Genomic DNA, 17,913 nt, shown 5'->3' with positions numbered 1-17,913 from the left:
AAGCACTATATGATTGCGGATCTTTATGTGAGAGGACAACAGGGGATGGACTTTTTCACTGGAGGAAGTGTTATTGTGGATTATAGACTCATATTTGGCCAAAAGTGCTGGTTTAAAGGTAAAATGCCTCAATGAAGGATTTGTTTATTACAAACTCGTAGCTTTTTACTTCAAAAGACATTCATTGATTGATGTAATTTAGTCCTGTAGATTTCTTGTGCATTACTGTAATGTTTTTTTCAGCTCTTTAGACTCTCATTCTGACGGCACCCATTCACTGCAGAGGATCCATTGATGAACAAGTGATATAATGTTACATTTTTTCTCCAAATCAGTTCCAATGAACAAAAAACACAGCTATATCTTGAACGGCCTGAGGGTGAGTAAAAGATCCACAAATATTCATATCAGGTGAACTATTTTATTAAAATTTGATGCTACAATTAATGGAATACTGTATATGGTTTCCACACTGATTTTGAGAGGAATTCTGTGGATGTAAACTTTGTAAATATGTTCAAAAGACTTATTGTTAACTAATGGTGGACAGTGTTTACTCCAGTACTCCATAGTACTGATACATCTGTTTACAACAAACAAAATCCACCCTTAGCAAGCATTTAAACTTCATTTAAATTTGAAGGTGAATGACAAACACTCTAGTTTTTGGTTTATGTGTCATGTTTTGTTTCTGTGCAGACCCTCTGTAATGTTGAAGAGAAATGTGTATAGTGTTTGCTTGGAATAATCGGCAGGTGGTTTCATTGCCTGCAGGGGAAGAAATTGTTCTCATGCATGTGAACGTGCAGCAGCCTTTTTGCCAAAAAAAAAAAAACATTTCTTAGCCTCCCCCCTGCTGGGCCACACAGAACTGCACAGAACTGGCAGAAGCCTGTATGTAGGAAGTTACGCCTTGGCCTGGATAAGAGTCAGAAGAGTTTGAATTGAGTGGTAAAGTAAGTGTGTGTTACAGGCGGCGATGGAAGATCTCAAACCCACAAGGGCTGCAATACCCACGGCAAAACAGATATAAAGCTTTCAGTTATATAAAATGCTTTTTATTGTTTAGTCATTTCCATGTCTTTCTAGTCTTTCCTCTCTGAAGCACAAAAGGAGAGCTTCTGTTCTCCATACAATTGGATTTACATTACCATTCAAAATGAATACTTTTATTCAATATTATTAGATGTTATATTAATCAAAAGTGACAGTAAAGCATTTCTAAATTTCTATTCATCAAAAAAAAATCTGAAACATGTATCACAATATTTCCAGAAATATTAAGCAACTTGGACATTTTGCATAACATCTTATTTTTGTTTCTTTAAAAAATAATAATATGCAGTTGGAGTGACTTGAAGGTGAGTAAATGATGACAGAATTATCTTGCACTGTATATACAGTCAGTCACAACCTACAGCATATGATTTATCACATAAATCATTATTATAAATAAATGTGGGGACACAAAAATTCTGTTTCTGCAATATGAGTTCATCTAAGTACTTTCAGATTTTTCCAACTTTGTAAACTTGATGACCCTCTTGTATAATAGACAGAAAGTGAATGAAGTGGCAATGATACCCTGAGACTGCAGGAGACTGATGAGACAGGACACGGCCCACTGAGACCCCCAATCATCTTCAGCTCATCCATGAATGACACTCATTAAGCACCGTCCTGACAGGGACAGACTCTTTGACGAACTTACACTGTGTGCTTGTGTCTACTTGGATGAAACACTCTGTGCATCTGCAAGCATGCATGGTTGTGTGGTTGAATAAACCAGCAGCCTTCAAAGAGGGTCCATGGAGGTACTGCAGAGAGTCCCCCAATTTTTTGTTGTTGTTGTTGTTGTGTGTTTGCATAAACAAAAATGTAACAACAGGTTTAAAAAGAAAAGAAGAAAAAACAAGTTAACTGAGGTTCAGCTGAAGTGCAGCCACATTTTTGCTAAATGCATTGCTAAAATGTGAAAATAAAAGTACCGTACAAGAAATGTACACTAAGGAAATCAATAGTATTATTCAGCAAGGACACATTAAATTGATTCAAATTTGCAGTAAAGATATTTACAGTGTTATAAAATATTTATAATGTATGCAAAACTATTTCAAATAAACTTTCTATTTGTCAAAGAATCCTGAAAAAATTATCACCATTTCCACAAATAAATTAAGCAGCAAAAACAGTTTTCAACATTGATATTAATAATACATGATTCTTGAGCAGCAAATCAACATATTAGAATTATTTTTAAAGGATCATGTGACACTGAAGACTGGAGTAATAGCTGATGAAAATGCAGCTTTGTCATCAAAGGAATAAATTATATCTAAAAATATATTCAAATAGAATGCCGTTATTTAAAATTGTAATAATATTTTACAATTTATTTATTATTAATTTACAATAATATTTTAATTGTAATTTTTATCAAATAAATGTAGCCTTGGTGAGCATAACAGATTTAAAAATAATAATAAAATATTAATAAAAACTGTAGTGACTGTAATAAATAAGGACTATTTTAATGTAAACCATGTACAGTAAATGTATTACAGTAATATGACTCTCTATGTATGTTATTAAATGCCAGGCTTGAAATGCAAGTTTATACAATATATGCAACATGACAACAGTACTTTCTATATCAATGTTTTTTTTATAAATGACTCTTAAATGGGTTTGATAGTTTACTGATGGAAATTTGAACCAATATGACACAATTTGACACATCAACTCAAGAAATATATGAGTAAGGATACCATAAATGAGACTTTACAGATGTGACATTTCACAGGTCACTACATGCTGGTTTTCAATCAATATATCCCATACTTACCAATTAATGTGACACACTATAACATCTACACAATATCCATAAAAAAATTAATCAATTACATTTCCGTTTGCAATTACATCTCTCTAATCTTGTGTGATTATGAATAATGTTCATATAATCTGTCTTTGTAATTGAGATGCAGGAGCAGAGAAAACCAAAGTGCTGGAATCATGTTTGCAGAGAGAGGCAAAGCATTTTCATAGTTAGCTGCATGGAATACTGTGGAGGGCACTAGAGAACATGCAATCCACCGTTGCCCATGTGAAAATTCACCATAGCAACCATGCCACTGAAGAAACTAGAGCGTCATTCACTGCAATAGACGACTCAGCTTGACACAGCACAGCCCAAATACAGTCACATCCCTGCATATTGCAGATTAATCTTTTAATATGTACAGTATGATTAAGAAATCAATTAATTATGCATTCATACGTACTGTATAAAATTGGCATGTAGGCCTATCGGTAGGCATGTTTTTTGGTGTGTGTCTGAGTGTGTAAGTGTGCATATGTGAAGGTAGGCAGGCGTAGGTGTGTTATTATCACAGCCCGTATCAAAGAACACTGAAGTATTATTTGGCTCTGCCCCAAAACCTTTGTTAAAGCAAACTGGAGTGTGTGATTAAGGCTACATCAGAGGCATTAGCATATTAAAACCGTCTGTTCCGGTGCTGAAGCAAATCCATTGTTATTTTTAAGCTCAAATGAGTCTGGACAAACTGAATGACAAGGTGAGGACCCTTTTGTTGAAGGTGCCATCACATGATTGCATTGCAGTCGTGCCTGTTTTACTATATCCACGCCATGAAAGTGCTGCAAAGAATAGCTCTTGATACATCAGTGGAGTGAAGCAGCTATTCAAAACTACAAGTTCTTATATCAAATTTTGCAAGGTCAAAACACTTTCAGTATGTGGGACGTTTTATTTCCATGATGCTATTGCTGAATTGAGTCATCAGAGTGCTATGGAGAACAACATTGTTCAGTGTTGTAGATATGCTACTGTACTGTATAGTAGACATACTGCTGATTTTTCTTTACCTTTTGAGCAATCCACCTGGTTTGAGCATCTGATGCAGAGCAGTGCCATCTACTGGAACTTTGAAGAAAGCACAATTTATAAATCACACTCATGGAATATTTTCAACTGGGACATTTTTGACATTTACAAATTACTGGGACATTGAGACTTACAAATTATTATTATTATTATAGTCACACTTTATTTTAAGGTCCGACTTCTAACCATTAACAAACCATTAACTACGACTTTGCCTCAATGAACAATGAACTGAGTTTTCTGCTTATTAATAGTTAGCAATGTAGTTGTTAAATTTAGGTATTGGGTAGGATTAGGGATGTAGAATATGGTCATGCAGAATATGTGCTTTATAAGTACTAATAAACAGCCAATATGTTAATAATAAGCAACTAATTAATAGTAAAAATTGGTCTTACCATTGTAATTTATTTTTATTCTTTTCTGCTGCCTAAAGTTTTGATGTCTTCGAATTCAGGTTTGCTTGACTGATAAATATATTTTACTTAAAATGTTTTATTTCAGATCATTTTAATGTAGGTTGCACTTATTTTATTTCAAACACATATTATTCCTACTTAATCTATCTTTACCATATAAAGCATTAAAACTATTACATATAAATATTAAAGCAATAATAGTATTGCTTTATTTGGGCTGTGCTTTTATTTGAGATACAGTGGGTTAAAGGAATAATTTGCCCAAAAATTTAAATTTGCTGAAAATGTACTCATCCTCAGTCCTTCCGAAATGCATATTTCGGTTTGTTTGAAATGCATATTTATGAGTTTGTTTCTTCATATAACCCACAAGTAATCTATTCCATCAATTAAAGTCATGTGAAAGGAAAAGCTGCATGTTTGTACTAAACAAATTCATTATTAAGACATTTTAACTTCAAACTGTCTATAATTCTATATCTCCAAGTACTGTTACATAATGTGGCCAACTGCATTAAATTTGATATAGTCTTTCTCATTATAAATCTATTTATGCTAAAGATCTCCCCTACTGTTTTTGCTAAGATTGGAAGAAATTAGACTGTTCTACATATAACACGGGAACTCTGTCACTACTGAAACAAGAAAAAGATTATGATTTGAGAAGCATATCATGCAGCAATCAGGGCAAATGAATTCAATGTCACTTGTGCAGGCTTTAGATTTTAAAAAGTAGTTAGAGTTTAGATTTTTTTTAAAGTAGTGCCAAGGTTAATGTACCAAACTCAGTCTGTCGATGACCAGTTCACTGTGAGTGACTAATGACAGGCTGCTAGAATGCTAGAATGTGGTGTCCGTGGCAATAAAAACAACAATGAACAACAGCTTTTAGGTTCGCCTTATTCTCATTTGCTTTTTGAATATGGGTAACACTTCAGAATAATATTTTTTTGTTTTTATCACACTGCCCTGTGTCAAATTGTGTGACTCACCAGAAAAAAAAAAAAACGTTTGGCTTTAGAATATCCACTTAAACTATGTAAAAAGCATTTCCTCACCTCTCATTACATTCCTGTCACTGTTCTGTTCCTTCTAAGTGTTACATCATGAAATGTTCTTGAGAAGGAAGGTCTCACTGAAGTCATCTTGCATGCATCTTGTCTATTTTTATGGGGCTAACCAGACCTTGGTTGTCTCACACAAACCCCACAAATGCCTTTCTGCTGTGTAACATGTGGCACCCACAGATTTATGAGTTAAAAATGACAGGTTGTGGGAAAACACTGTATGCTTATCATAAATGGCTGATTAGAAATACTGCAATATTAGAAGATGCACAGAAAGTAAATGGACTTGGAAGTTGATTAGATATGATCAAATATACTTTATACACACACATACACTGGTTTACAGTTTTCTGGAGACATTTCATGGGTGTAATGGTTTTTATACTGTACAAACTGTATTTTCTATCCCCTTATCACCTATCACCCTACTTTTAGATTTTCTAAAAACTTCATTCTGTGATTTAAAAGTTTCCTCATGTGGACCAAAAATTGTCCCCACAAAGTCCAAATGTATTGGTTTCCTTGTGGGGACATTTGGTCCCCATATAGTGTAGAAAACACACACACACACACACACATACACACAGGGAAATACAGTTCCTAAGGGCTTGAAGTGAGTATGAGGATCATGTCACCTTTGAACACACACTAACACACTCCACTTGTCTGATCAATACCCTGTGGGAAGAGTGACAGCCTTATTGGATTAGGACAGAAAAGTGGGTTAAGTGCCTTCTTGGATGCCACAGATATATCAGATGTAAAGGTGCATTCTGTCACAAGGACATAAATGAATAATAGCCTTTGAATTCTGTAGAAATTTAGAGGATTAAAAGTGATAGGACAAGAGGTCTCATCTCTAGACATCAGTAAAGAATAGACGGCCTATAGTCTGCCACGACTGACGATTCTGATCAGTGAATCTTGTATTAGAACAAATTCACACTAATGAAATAAATATTTATTCATCCATCAAACATTCATTCATTCAATTTTAATATTATAATAATGATATATTATTATAATAATTTTACCATATTATAATTTTATTTTGAAAACCCAATTCATTCATATAGTTCAGGTTACCTCAAAAAAAAAAGAAAAGTTAACCAACAAATAGAATGACAAGTCTCTATCTTAACCTTTACAACAAACAATGGTAACATTTGTAATCAATATGCTATGAAGCAGGCTTGCAGTCTGATGACCGTTGCTGTTTTTTCTGGAGGTCTCTGTAAAAGCACTGGGTGACCTCAGCTGTCAGTACAGCCTGTGAATGTCCCACCTCACACACCCTAAATATCTAAAAGCATGTGTCATTTGAGAAAGTATGACAGATGCTACTGCAGGGAGGCTTGTGTCATTTTGTTTTACATTTGCAGCATCTGTCCTGAACACAAAAGTGCATGTTCTTGAATTTTTTTTTTTTTTTTTTTTTTACTCTTTTGGTGAATTGGCCAAAATGTTTAAGTAAAAAAAAAAAAAAAAAATCACTGTTAAAGGATAACATCATAAAGGATAACAATTTGAGCTGGGAAGTTCATGAAAGACCTCAGCATTCTTCATTCTCTTCATTAGATGCAGCAGAAGGAATGTCCCGTCCTGCTGTGGGTCTCATTTTCTACGGCTAGTGTGAATAAACAGAAGTATGCATGTAGGAATGTCTGACACTTGACTGCAGCTTGTGAGTCGCCTCATGTCAAAGTGATTTGTGACATTGGTTTTTCTCTACTCAGAAAGCTGCTCTGAAGTGTACAGCCTAGTGGTGTATTGAGTGAAGCGACATTGCTGTAGTCTTTAAAGCCCAGTAAAAAGTTTTCATATTAATCTAAATTAGATTAAAAGAACAGCTTGGCAGTGTATCTCTCAGAGGACAGATTTGGATTTTAGTCATAACTCAATTTTCTCAAAATGTTTTTATTAATATTATTAAAAAAATTTCTGTATTTGCTCAATAACCGTTGTGTTGGACAATTAGAAGGTGAATTAAGCACTTTTTCAGCATTTTATTATGGTGTGTTTTCTTCCAAGAAATGCAATCTCCACAGATAACAAACACAAAGGCATAAATTGTCACAAGCTTAAAAGGGTGTGGGCTGTCGTCATTCACTGATGAGACTATAGAGACTGAATAACTGAACAAGCTCACTGGCATTTCATTGGCTCGAGAGAGGACTGTCAGTCTTGCCTACAGCACCTGCGCGCGCCTAAATGAGAGCCGCTTGACGGCTGCGCGTGAACTCAACTCACAACACTTCTGGATATCCGTTCGTCTTCAGCCGCCCGGTAAGTGTGTTTTCTGCCGTTTTACTTTTTTTAGTGAAGATAAAAATACAACATAGTGTGAAGGTCAATGAACTGATCCCATAACCTGCTGAAGATTTGTCTAAAGTTTTGTAGAGTTCATTTGCACGTGAATCGAAGGCTCATCTTCAAATGTCATTGAGGCTGTAGAAACCTGTCTTTGGATTGGGTGACATTTAGTTTGGGGAAAGTGAGGGTTTAAACCTTCCCCTGCTATTTTAAGAATTCATTAAAAAGAGTTGGTCATTAAAATATTCAGTGACATTTTAAAACTAATGTAATTGCAGCTCAGGCCCAATTTTCTGTTTTTGTTTTTACATGCGTGAACACACCTTGCATGCTCACAAAAACTTAACAAAAAGTTGTTTTTCATATATTGAGGAATTTTGGATAACATATTAAATAGTTTTATCAAGTTTAAGATGTCCAATATCTGCATTCAATTATAAGTGCACAATTCCTGGATGTTTGTCCAGTCAGGATATTATAATGGGAGCAGATGCCACAAGAGATTTACATCTTAACTGACTGGTGATCAGATTAGAGGAGATTAGAAAGAAACTTCCTCTAGGGTAAAACTGACAGGAAAACTGACCATGTGCAGGAGAGGCCTGCAAAGCATGTAGTGTTCAACCCCAGAAACAATTTAACATATAAGGTTTAATATGCCAGTCAGCTTGTTCAATTTGCTTTGAATCTGTGCTGTTTCTATAAAACTGTCAGATGTAACTTAATCTGTTTGTTGGTAAGAATTAATTTTTGTGCCTTTTTCACAGTAAAATGCAGTGCAATCTGGTTAAATTTGCATGAGCTCCACTGGGTTTTAGACCATGCCCTCACCATGTCAATTTAAAAAAGAGGGTATTTACTAATAATCCAATTTATTCCTCATTTTATTATTTCACTTTTGTTTCGCAGTTTTTTCTCTGGCCCTTATATGCATTCATTTAAAAAAAACTTTGTGGGTTTTTGTGTCAAGGAGAAAAGGGACCCAATGGTTTGGTGTGCCACTGTGTCAGATTTATTAGGCAATGTACCCCTGGGTGGCTTTGTTATTTTTAGATTGTTCCTGAGTCTAGTGGAATTCTAGGGTTTACCAAACTCATCCACAGATCTGTAGATGATGCTTTGATATTAATTGAAATTATCAATGAGATCAAAATAATGTCTTCTCCTGGAAACCTTTTTGGACAGTAATTTTATATATATTTCATTTTATTACCTGCAGGCAAATGCTAAGTAACTATCCTGGACAGTTTTTTAGTATGTTAATGAACCGGGCAGTGAGCAGCCTTATATCTAAAGCAGATGAGCAGGGTTGTGTTGAGTCAGCACTGGATACTGTCTATGTATGAAACATGGACAGAGACAAGAAGTCTGGAGTCGGTCTCACATTTCCTGGGGGGGGGGGGGGGGGGGGGGGGGGCAGCCTGGGGACCCACAGACACCGGCCCTGCTGTCACTTTAACATGACAGTGTTAGTCTTCTAGACAAGTACTTGTGTTGGTTTGAAACCTAGAAAAGTATCTTTATCAAAGATATGACTGAAAGTGTAGAAGTAGGTAAGTAGATCAAACGTAGATGAGGTGAATTAAAATGCATTCTACAGTATATGATATAGTCCATTGCAGTGTTTCCTGTACTGCTATATCTACATAATCATAGCAAAAAGAAAAATCATATTTGACCCTAAGGCAAAATAAAACAAAGACAGCATGTCGTTCAGTTTTGTTTTCTTTGTGGTTGCTTGCAAAAATCAACATATAAAAAGACTCACTTAATCGCACGTCAGCATTATGTCCATTCATTCATTTCAATGATAATTTAAGCAACAACAGTGAACCTAATTAAAATTATATATGCTCTAAAGAAGTTTGTAGGAAGCACTGATCCATTCATTGCTTTGCTTGTAACTTTACAATATTGTTTCATATTCCTGCATTACAGCTGATGTGACAATCACAGGAGGTCACATCTGGCCTATTGTAAGAGATATTTAACTGGAAATCGGGTGAATGAAGCATGAAGCTACTTCAAGGGGCAAGTTCTAGCCTAAGGCCTTACTTGGATGTCTATGAAACCCGGCAGTGTCTACAAGGGGTCACCCACTCAGACACAGGCAACCAAACCCTGTCAGGCAGATTATTTAAGGTGCATCGCATCTGCTGCTATTCATGGGACCGCAGTGATCTTTAGAAAGCAGGAAGCAAGTGGTGATGAATGGATAGCCAAATATCAGTGTCACTGTATGGAGTTTGACCTACATATCACTCAACAACCCTTTGAGGCATTAGATGTCAAAATACAGCCCTACTAGTATTAGTGATGATTTTATAGTGTCGTATAAAGGATAAATGTTTATTTTTTATTCTCCAGAGGCAGGATGGAAGAAGCAGAACTCTTAAAGGAGCGCCTTCAAGCTATTACGGTAACCACATGGGAATGTCTACTTATTTCAAGGCTCTGGAATTTACAACAACTGTACTGCAACTGCTTACATAGCTATGCTAGTTCTACATCTCTATATAAATGTTTATTTTTTTCACAGAATAAAAAAAAAATCCAAGAAGAAATTGCCCACAAACGGCTTGAGATTGACAGAGAGAAACTAAAGCTTCAACATGTCAAGGTACCTTCTTGATTTTAGAAGTATAGTTTCCTGTTCATCAGCATTTTTCTGAATTGTTATGGTCTGGGATATGAAGCATCTCTATATGTCTTTCATAGAAAAGATCCATGAGAGATCTGTGGCTCATGGATGGGATGAACAGCAGTAATGCACAGGAAACACAAAAAGCCCTTGAAGATGCACAACAAACTAAGCACCTCAAGAGCACCATACATCGGTAAGATGAAAGAATAAAGTTACATTTCATTATTGAAGCATTATTTAGTGACTATGTGATCTAAACCATTTTGCTATTTTGCCAGTTAATTAATTGAGATTATTGCAGCAAATCAGATGCACTGACATCTCCTTAACGCAAATCATTTTCAATCTGAACATTGTGTTAAGAGTTCCGTCTCTTAAAGGACTTTTGTGTTTGACTCAAGAACTTCAGGGCTGTTTCTCAGCTAATGTCATTTGCCCTGTGGTACTGCAATGAAATCTATTAGAGGGAAGTATGAGGCAAGAGATGTGCAATGCTTTGTAACTGCACTGCATTGTAGTAGCAATGAAGTCAGAGAAGGATGCTAAATAAAGCTGTTCCAGTGTCCTTGAAAGGGTGCTACATGCAGGTCACACCCTAGAACAAATATTGCTGTCGGTTTCATTCTTAGAGAGTGTGTTAAATGATTCAGACTGATGACTGATTCTGACTGAACATCAGTCGTATGAGTAAATTCAAGTATCTTTTATTAAATATTTGTTTATATTGCTTTCATAACCTTTTAACAAATCATTACTTCTTGGGTCTAGCATGTCTATGCAACAAAAAGTGCAAATAAAGTGACAGGTACTTTGTCAGGGATGGCACTCTTGTGTGACTTGACCCGGTAATAGAGGTCAATCTGTGTGTGTGTGTGCCAGGAGAACTCTAGAGGACTGCAAATTTAGAAAGTCTTTAAAGTTAAACAATTATTGTAACAAATTTTCTGTAGGATAGAGAAAGAGATTGAAGCGTTGGAGAGAGAGGAAATGAACATCTCAACAAATGAGGGGCTGATTCTAAAGAGACTCAAAGCCATTGAAAAGTCTCCAGAGGACATCATTAAGGTACACTGTTTTTGATGTGGTTAATTCATTAAAATGATAAAAAAAAAACGCTGCTTTTTACTTTAATGAACTATATAGACTTTATAATAGGATGTGATTCTGTTTAAATCTCCACAGGCAGTGAATGCAGATTTCACATCAGGTAAATGATGTAAAACTCCATCACAATGCTGTACAGACCATAAAACAAATTGCCAGCATATTGTTGTTACATTTTCCCATATTTCTTCATCTTTTCACTCTTTTTGCAGAGCCGATCTATATTCATACAACAATTCCAAACATGCGAAAGCCCAGCACACACCTGTTAAATGAGAGGAAGAAACGAGATCTGGAAACTGAAGCAAAAACCAGCCAAGCCAAACCTGGTAAGCTGAAAGAAGACTTGTTTTTAGTATTTTTATATAATGTAGAACAGCAAAATAAATATTTTAAATATTTTTCCCAGCTGGGGTTAACAAATCCCTGGGAGTTCATGAGATGCTTAAAGCTAATTTAAAAAATGTATATAATTTGTAAAAAAGTTAATAATAATAATAATAATAAAAAAAAATAATAAAAATAAAAAGGAATCTTACTAAACAAAGATTGATTTGTCATGTGTGCATCAGCCGAAAGCATATAATCTTGAACATGCAAATGTGGTGTTAAATTGAAAAAAATTGGGGTGCATTTTAAGTAAACAGTTTAGATTCAAAGGGGTTTGGATGACAAAAAATATTACGTAATTTATGTTGTAATCAGTTTCCGTTACTGAGAAAAATTGTCTAATTAAATTTCAGTTACTTATGAAAGTGTTAACAATTACAAAGGAGGTTACATCTGATTTTTTTCACACACATACACACACCCACATACAGATTTAATTGATTTCTTCCCCCATTGACTGCTCTAAAATATGAGACACCAGTGTTTCAGGAGTTTAGGACGGAGGACACATGCTTATTCAACTGTTTTATTTTCTATTTGGGTTTATGTTTATGCTTTATTTTTTAAGCTTAAATGTTTTTTTTTCCCCCAAGGCATTGTTAGATGCCGGTGTTTCCTGTCATAACTATGCAAAGATTTGATTTCAAAATAATATCATAGCTCAAAAAGGTGGTAAAGTCTGATTTTGTGGTGCCTGTGCTTTAAAATTAAATTATAACCTCAATTCAAGTGATGAAGAATTTTGAAAGTCTGACAGCAATAAGTGTTGAGTCCTACTGTAAGGTGCTTTAAATGTTTGAAAATGATTAGCAGTTGAAAACATTAGAAATGTATAAAAGTAATCAAATGTAATCAGATAGTTACACTACTTATTACATTGTAAATAGGGATACTTGTCATCTGGGTAACACTTTATTTTAAGGTGTCCATAATACAGAATAATTACCTAGTTAAGTACTTAGTAGTAGCCGTTTTACTTACATGAAACAAACTGTACCTACCATGTAACTAAGTTATGGAACAACCTGCACTTACAGTTTGTAATTATGTACCTGTAATAGGCAGCTACTGTTACATATATGTAACAGACTGAGTCTGCAACAGACTTATGTAACCAAAAGATTTGTACATATGTGTTGCAGACTTTATACAACGTAATTATTAATGTATGTACACAGACATAAGCTACTTAAAATAAAGTTTATCAAGATTGTACTTCGTAACCTTAGTTTGATTTAACCCACCAGTACACAGATAAAATACATGTAACACATTTCTAATTTCATTAAAATTACAGAATATTACACAAACATAAGCTACTTAAAATAAAGTGTATCAAGATTGTACTTAAGTTTTTATTTGTTTATCTATACTTTACACCTTATCCAGCTGCACCTTAGTTTGATTTAACCCACCAGTACACAGCTTAAATACCTGTAATACCTTTCTAATTACATTGAAATTACAGAATATTACACAGGCATACGCTACTTAAAATAAAATGTATCAAGATTGTACTTAAGTGTAAAAGTAGCTGTGTTACAGACTCAGTCTGTTACATAGGTATAACAGTAACTACCTATTACATTTACATAATTACAATCTGTAATTACAGGCTGTTCCATAACTTTGTTACATGTATTAGTACAGTTTGTTTCATGTAAGTACAACGGCTACTACTAAGTACTTAATTAGGTAATTACTCTGTATTATGACACCTTAAAATAAAGTGATACCGTAATCTGTAACCTATTACATTTCCAAAGTAACCCTCCCAACACTGCTAATATATTACACACATTCCACTTGTCTCTTACAGCTTTGTTCGCCATGGAAATTAACGTTCAGAAGGACTTGCGCACAGGTGAAAGCCAAGTACTCTCCACCTCCACCATTTCTCCACAAGAGCTCCAGCAGAAAGGCATCAAAGTCTATGACGATGGCCGGAAGTCCGTCTATGCCCTGCGTACGGATGGCCACCAGCCTGGTGCGAAAGGAGTGGATGAACTCAGTCCCGTTGAGGTCGAGGAGCTACTGAGACAGGCGTCTGAGAAAAAGAAGAGGTCCAATCAGGTTCAGGTTCCCTACAACCTCTCCCATGAAGCCAGTAAAATCAGAGAGAGCCACGAATCCAACGGATACCAAGATCCATATAGCGTCAACTTATCAGCATGGCCTGAGCTTGTGTACAATGATGGTGTGTGCTATCCAGAGAACGTGGGTCATGGACTTCCTCTCCTGCCAATGCCTAATTACATTGACAGACCAGACGAATACTATCACAACAAAGGGGAAAGACACACGCAAGGACAGTATTACAACCAAAGAGAGAACCACCAGGGAATGCGACTTTTGGATTGTGACATCAGGAACCACAGCCCGTGTTCGGCCTACTCTGAGAGCTCCAAACTCAGTGTCCTGAACGCCATGCCATCGGACGAGCCCGTCACCATGATCTTCATGGGATACCAGAATGCCGAAGATGACAGCCAAAGCTATGAGGGCTCAGTTCGGGCAGAGCTGGTGATCATTGGAGAAGGTGAAGATGAAGCGAGCAAGAGCTTCAACCCCCAACAAAACTCCAATGCCAACAAGGCCTTTATCTGCTCTGCGGGATGGAAGGGCAAAAGAGACAGCACGGAGGACACGTCCACTACAGGTACCCCAAAGATTAAAAAGGTCAAAAGGAGACACAAGCCCTGCTGTGTGTTGATGTAGTTTCACTAACACTCTATCAGCTCTTCTATGATGCAGCTTCTCACCAGACTGGCTTCTCTCGCTCTGCATGTTGGACATTGCTGTCTTACATTGTGGTTTTCAGTTTTACAGTGTCTTAACAAACTGCTTTCTATCGTTCATGTTGGCATTTGCTTATGTTGTCTGACAATGCGTGTAGAAACACATTGTTGTATATGTGTAGCTTTAGAGCAGGGGTCTTCAACTGGCAGTACTGCAATTATCATTTAATCTCAAATTGATTTTTGTTGGGAAAAAACAGTGTTAAGTTAACGAAAAAACACTGCTGTAGTTCATCTAAATACACTACTGTTCAAATGTGTGGGCTCACTAAGAGATTTGTTTTCTTTTAAATCTCTGGCTCACCAAGGCTGCATTTATTTGTGACCCTGGACCACAAAACCAGTCATAAGGGTCAATTTTTCAAAATTGAGATTTATACATTAACCTGAAAACTGATCTGAACAAATAAGCTTTCCATTGATGTATGGTTTGTTAGAATAGGACAATATTTGGCCGAGATACAACTATTTGAAAATCTGGAATCTGAGGGTGCAAAAAAATTAAAATACTGAGAAAATCGCCTTTAAAATTCTCCAAACGAAGTTCTTAGCAATGCATATTACAAATCAAAAAGTTTACAGTAGGACATTTATAAAATATATTCATGGAACATGATCTTTACTTAATGTCCTAATTATTTTTGGCATTAAAAAAAAACAATAATTTTGACCCATACAATGTGTTTTTGCCTATTTCTACAAATATACCCCAGCGACTTAAGACTGGTTTTGTGGTCCAGGGTCACATTTGATCAAAACCCCAGTAAAAACTTTAATATTGTAAAATATCATTACAATTTAAAATAACTATTTTCTGTTTTAATATATTTTAGAATATTATTTATTTCTGTGATATCAAATCTGAATTCTCAGCAGCCATTATTCCAGTCACATGATCATTCAGAAATCATTCTAATACAACAACATTTCTTGTCAGTTTTAAAGATGGTTGTGCTGCTTAAGATTTTGTGGAAATACTGATCTTATTCAGAAATATTTGGTTAATATGAAGTTTAAAAAACAGCATTTATTCAAAGTAGAAATCTTTTGTAATCAAAAGATCTTGCTGTTGATTAAAGCCTGTCATTTTTTATTAAAGTTAATGCATGCTTGCGGAATAAAATTAGAACAAAGAAAATCTTTGACTCCAGACTTTTGAGCAGTGGTGTATGTTATTGTACCTCTCATATTAAGATGTATATTATTGTACACAAGTGTGATCAGTACTGATTTTTAATGAATGTGCAATATAAGCATCATAGGTATGCAAATACATTCTGTAGGGCATATATACATGTTATTAATGGCCAGGCTTAGAATGCATCTATTAAATCTGACTAAATGAGTCCTTGAAAAAGGTTGAAGACCCCTGATTTAGAGCTGTACCGCCCTCTAGTGGTGAAAGGACAGGAATTCACATCTCTTTCAAACTAATTCATGCATTATGCAACCATTCTCCTTTATTTGCACCTGCCAAACTTTCTATGGTATCTCTTTTGACATTTTATTAACTGTGCTTTTGCCACTTGCAATAATTAGCATGACTGCATGCAATCTGCTGTGACACGTACAGCCATGCTTACTGTCATAGATTGTGCTTCTTTGGTCAAGCATTCTCTTTCTTTTGCTTTGACTTTGTGTATATGAGTGTTTTGTGAAAAGCATGACAGACAAACTTTTTAATAAAACTCAATGAATGAGTCTTGATTTTTATTTTTTATTTGTATTATGATAAGTTATGTTTAAAGGGATAGTTCACCCAAAAATATTTATTAACAGGTGCTATTTTAGTATTATTTATTTTATATAGCCTACTATCATAGAATTTATTAATATCATGAATTTAGATCATATCACTTTCCCGTTGAAATTAAGCTTTTAGTCATTAAATGTGATTGTCTTTTATATATATATATATATATATATATATATATATATATATATATATATATATATTTCAGTTTTAGTAATTTTAGCATAGTATTTCAGCTTATTCATCTTATATTTTTTCAGTTGCCAAGGCAAGTGTGACTTTAAGTTTTTCATCTAATATTTATATTTAATTTCATTTCAACTTTATTTCAATTACCAAAGTCAATTTTAAAGTTTAGCTAACAATATAATGTTATTATTTCCATGGAACACAAAAGGAGCTTGACAGCCATTGTCACTATAACAGTAGTTATATTGTAAGAGCTGCATGAAGGTGTTTTGAAAAATGATTTTGTGTTCCACAGGAAATGTAGCAGCACACAAAAAGTCATGAGTAAATGACAGAACATTCATTTTTGAGTGGTCTATTCCTTTAATGCTGAAAGACTGATTACGACCGTCATCACCCACACAAATGTTGCATGAAAAGATAAATGACTCACTTTTGACACCACACTAACTTAGCCATTATGATAATATTTTGCTCCTATAGATGCAATGTGAATGATGTCATATAACAGTATGCTTTATCTAAAGAATGGGGGACACACTCCCACACATGACCCCCTCTCTCTCATCTCTTCATTGTAGAATACACAATCCAGTCCTGTCAATCTTCTTCAGAAACACACACACACACACACACTCTAGTGGTGGGCAGATAATTTGCTGCGCATGTCTTCCAACCTTAAGAGGCTTTTAAGAAGGCTGGGTCGTGTGCTGAAACGCTCTTATATAATCAATCTTGGGGATTATATAAATGGGGATAGCTTGTTTCTGAGGACAAATGTCTTTATAGCTGGGGTTTATTAAGATTACCCTCATAAACTGAATAAAAAGATTAATAGTAGAGATGTTGAAAACACTTCTGAAAGCTATCAGTGAAAAGCTAGTGGAACTGGATCCGGTCATGTCCATGCTGTCCATTAACTTGTGTTTGGTTGGGAGGATAGAATTGAGCAGCTAAATCAATGTCTTTTCTCTCATACTCCCTACAGCATTACAGATACAGATGGAGAAACTGGGCCAAACTGCGTAACATGCACATTTTGTGTAACACACGCTCTGGGAACTCCGAGACTGTTGCACGATTGCCCAGAGCGGCCAGCGAGACAAGTAACGTGAACCAACATCTCAGCGGAGTCTTGTTATTAACACTTTTTGAGAAAATATTTCAATTCTAACTCTTCACAACTTTAATTTATTCCTATACATAGTTTAAGTACAATTTTAATGACAATAGTGCTGTAAAGAATTACAACACACATATCTGCTGTAAGTTAAGACGCTGACTAATGTTTGAAATGAAACTCAGTAGCTGCTCCTTATGGAGGCTGCA

The 17,913-nt window shown here is 35.3% G+C and overlaps 1 protein-coding gene across 1 annotated transcript; it reads left to right on the top strand.

Annotated features, from left to right (window-relative positions):
- Positions 1-7,617: 7,617 nt before the first annotated feature.
- Positions 7,618-16,343, top strand: LOC306846558 (palmdelphin-like). Its single transcript, XM_079380016.1, has 9 exons — positions 7,618-7,679; positions 10,074-10,125; positions 10,246-10,326; positions 10,425-10,543; positions 11,301-11,415; positions 11,533-11,557; positions 11,667-11,783; positions 13,664-14,950; positions 15,383-16,343. Exons 2-8 carry the CDS (start codon positions 10,081-10,083, stop codon positions 14,560-14,562), a joined length of 1,401 nt encoding a protein of 466 aa, XP_079236142.1. The 5' UTR covers positions 7,618-7,679; positions 10,074-10,080; the 3' UTR covers positions 14,563-14,950; positions 15,383-16,343.
- Positions 16,344-17,913: the final 1,570 nt, after the last annotated feature.

The sequence above is a fragment of the Barbus barbus genome (genome assembly GCF_936440315.1).
Source record: "Barbus barbus genome assembly, chromosome: 26".
Classification (NCBI taxonomy): Eukaryota; Metazoa; Chordata; class Actinopteri; order Cypriniformes; family Cyprinidae; genus Barbus; species Barbus barbus.
Note: the sequence above shows the minus strand (reverse complement) of the source record. Positions and strands in the feature narration are given on the sequence as shown.

Bases quoted from the DNA above. Each gene is read 5' to 3' on its own strand.
- LOC306846558 (XM_079380016.1), top strand. From the start codon at position 10,081: ATGGAAGAAGCAGAACTCTTAAAGGAGCGCCTTCAAGCTATTACG. The intron at 10,126-10,245 runs GTAACCACATGG...TTTTTTTCACAG, and splicing joins AGCGCCTTCAAGCTATTACG to AATAAAAAAAAAATCCAAGA. The intron at 11,784-13,663 runs GTAAGCTGAAAG...TGTCTCTTACAG, and splicing joins AACCAGCCAAGCCAAACCTG to CTTTGTTCGCCATGGAAATT.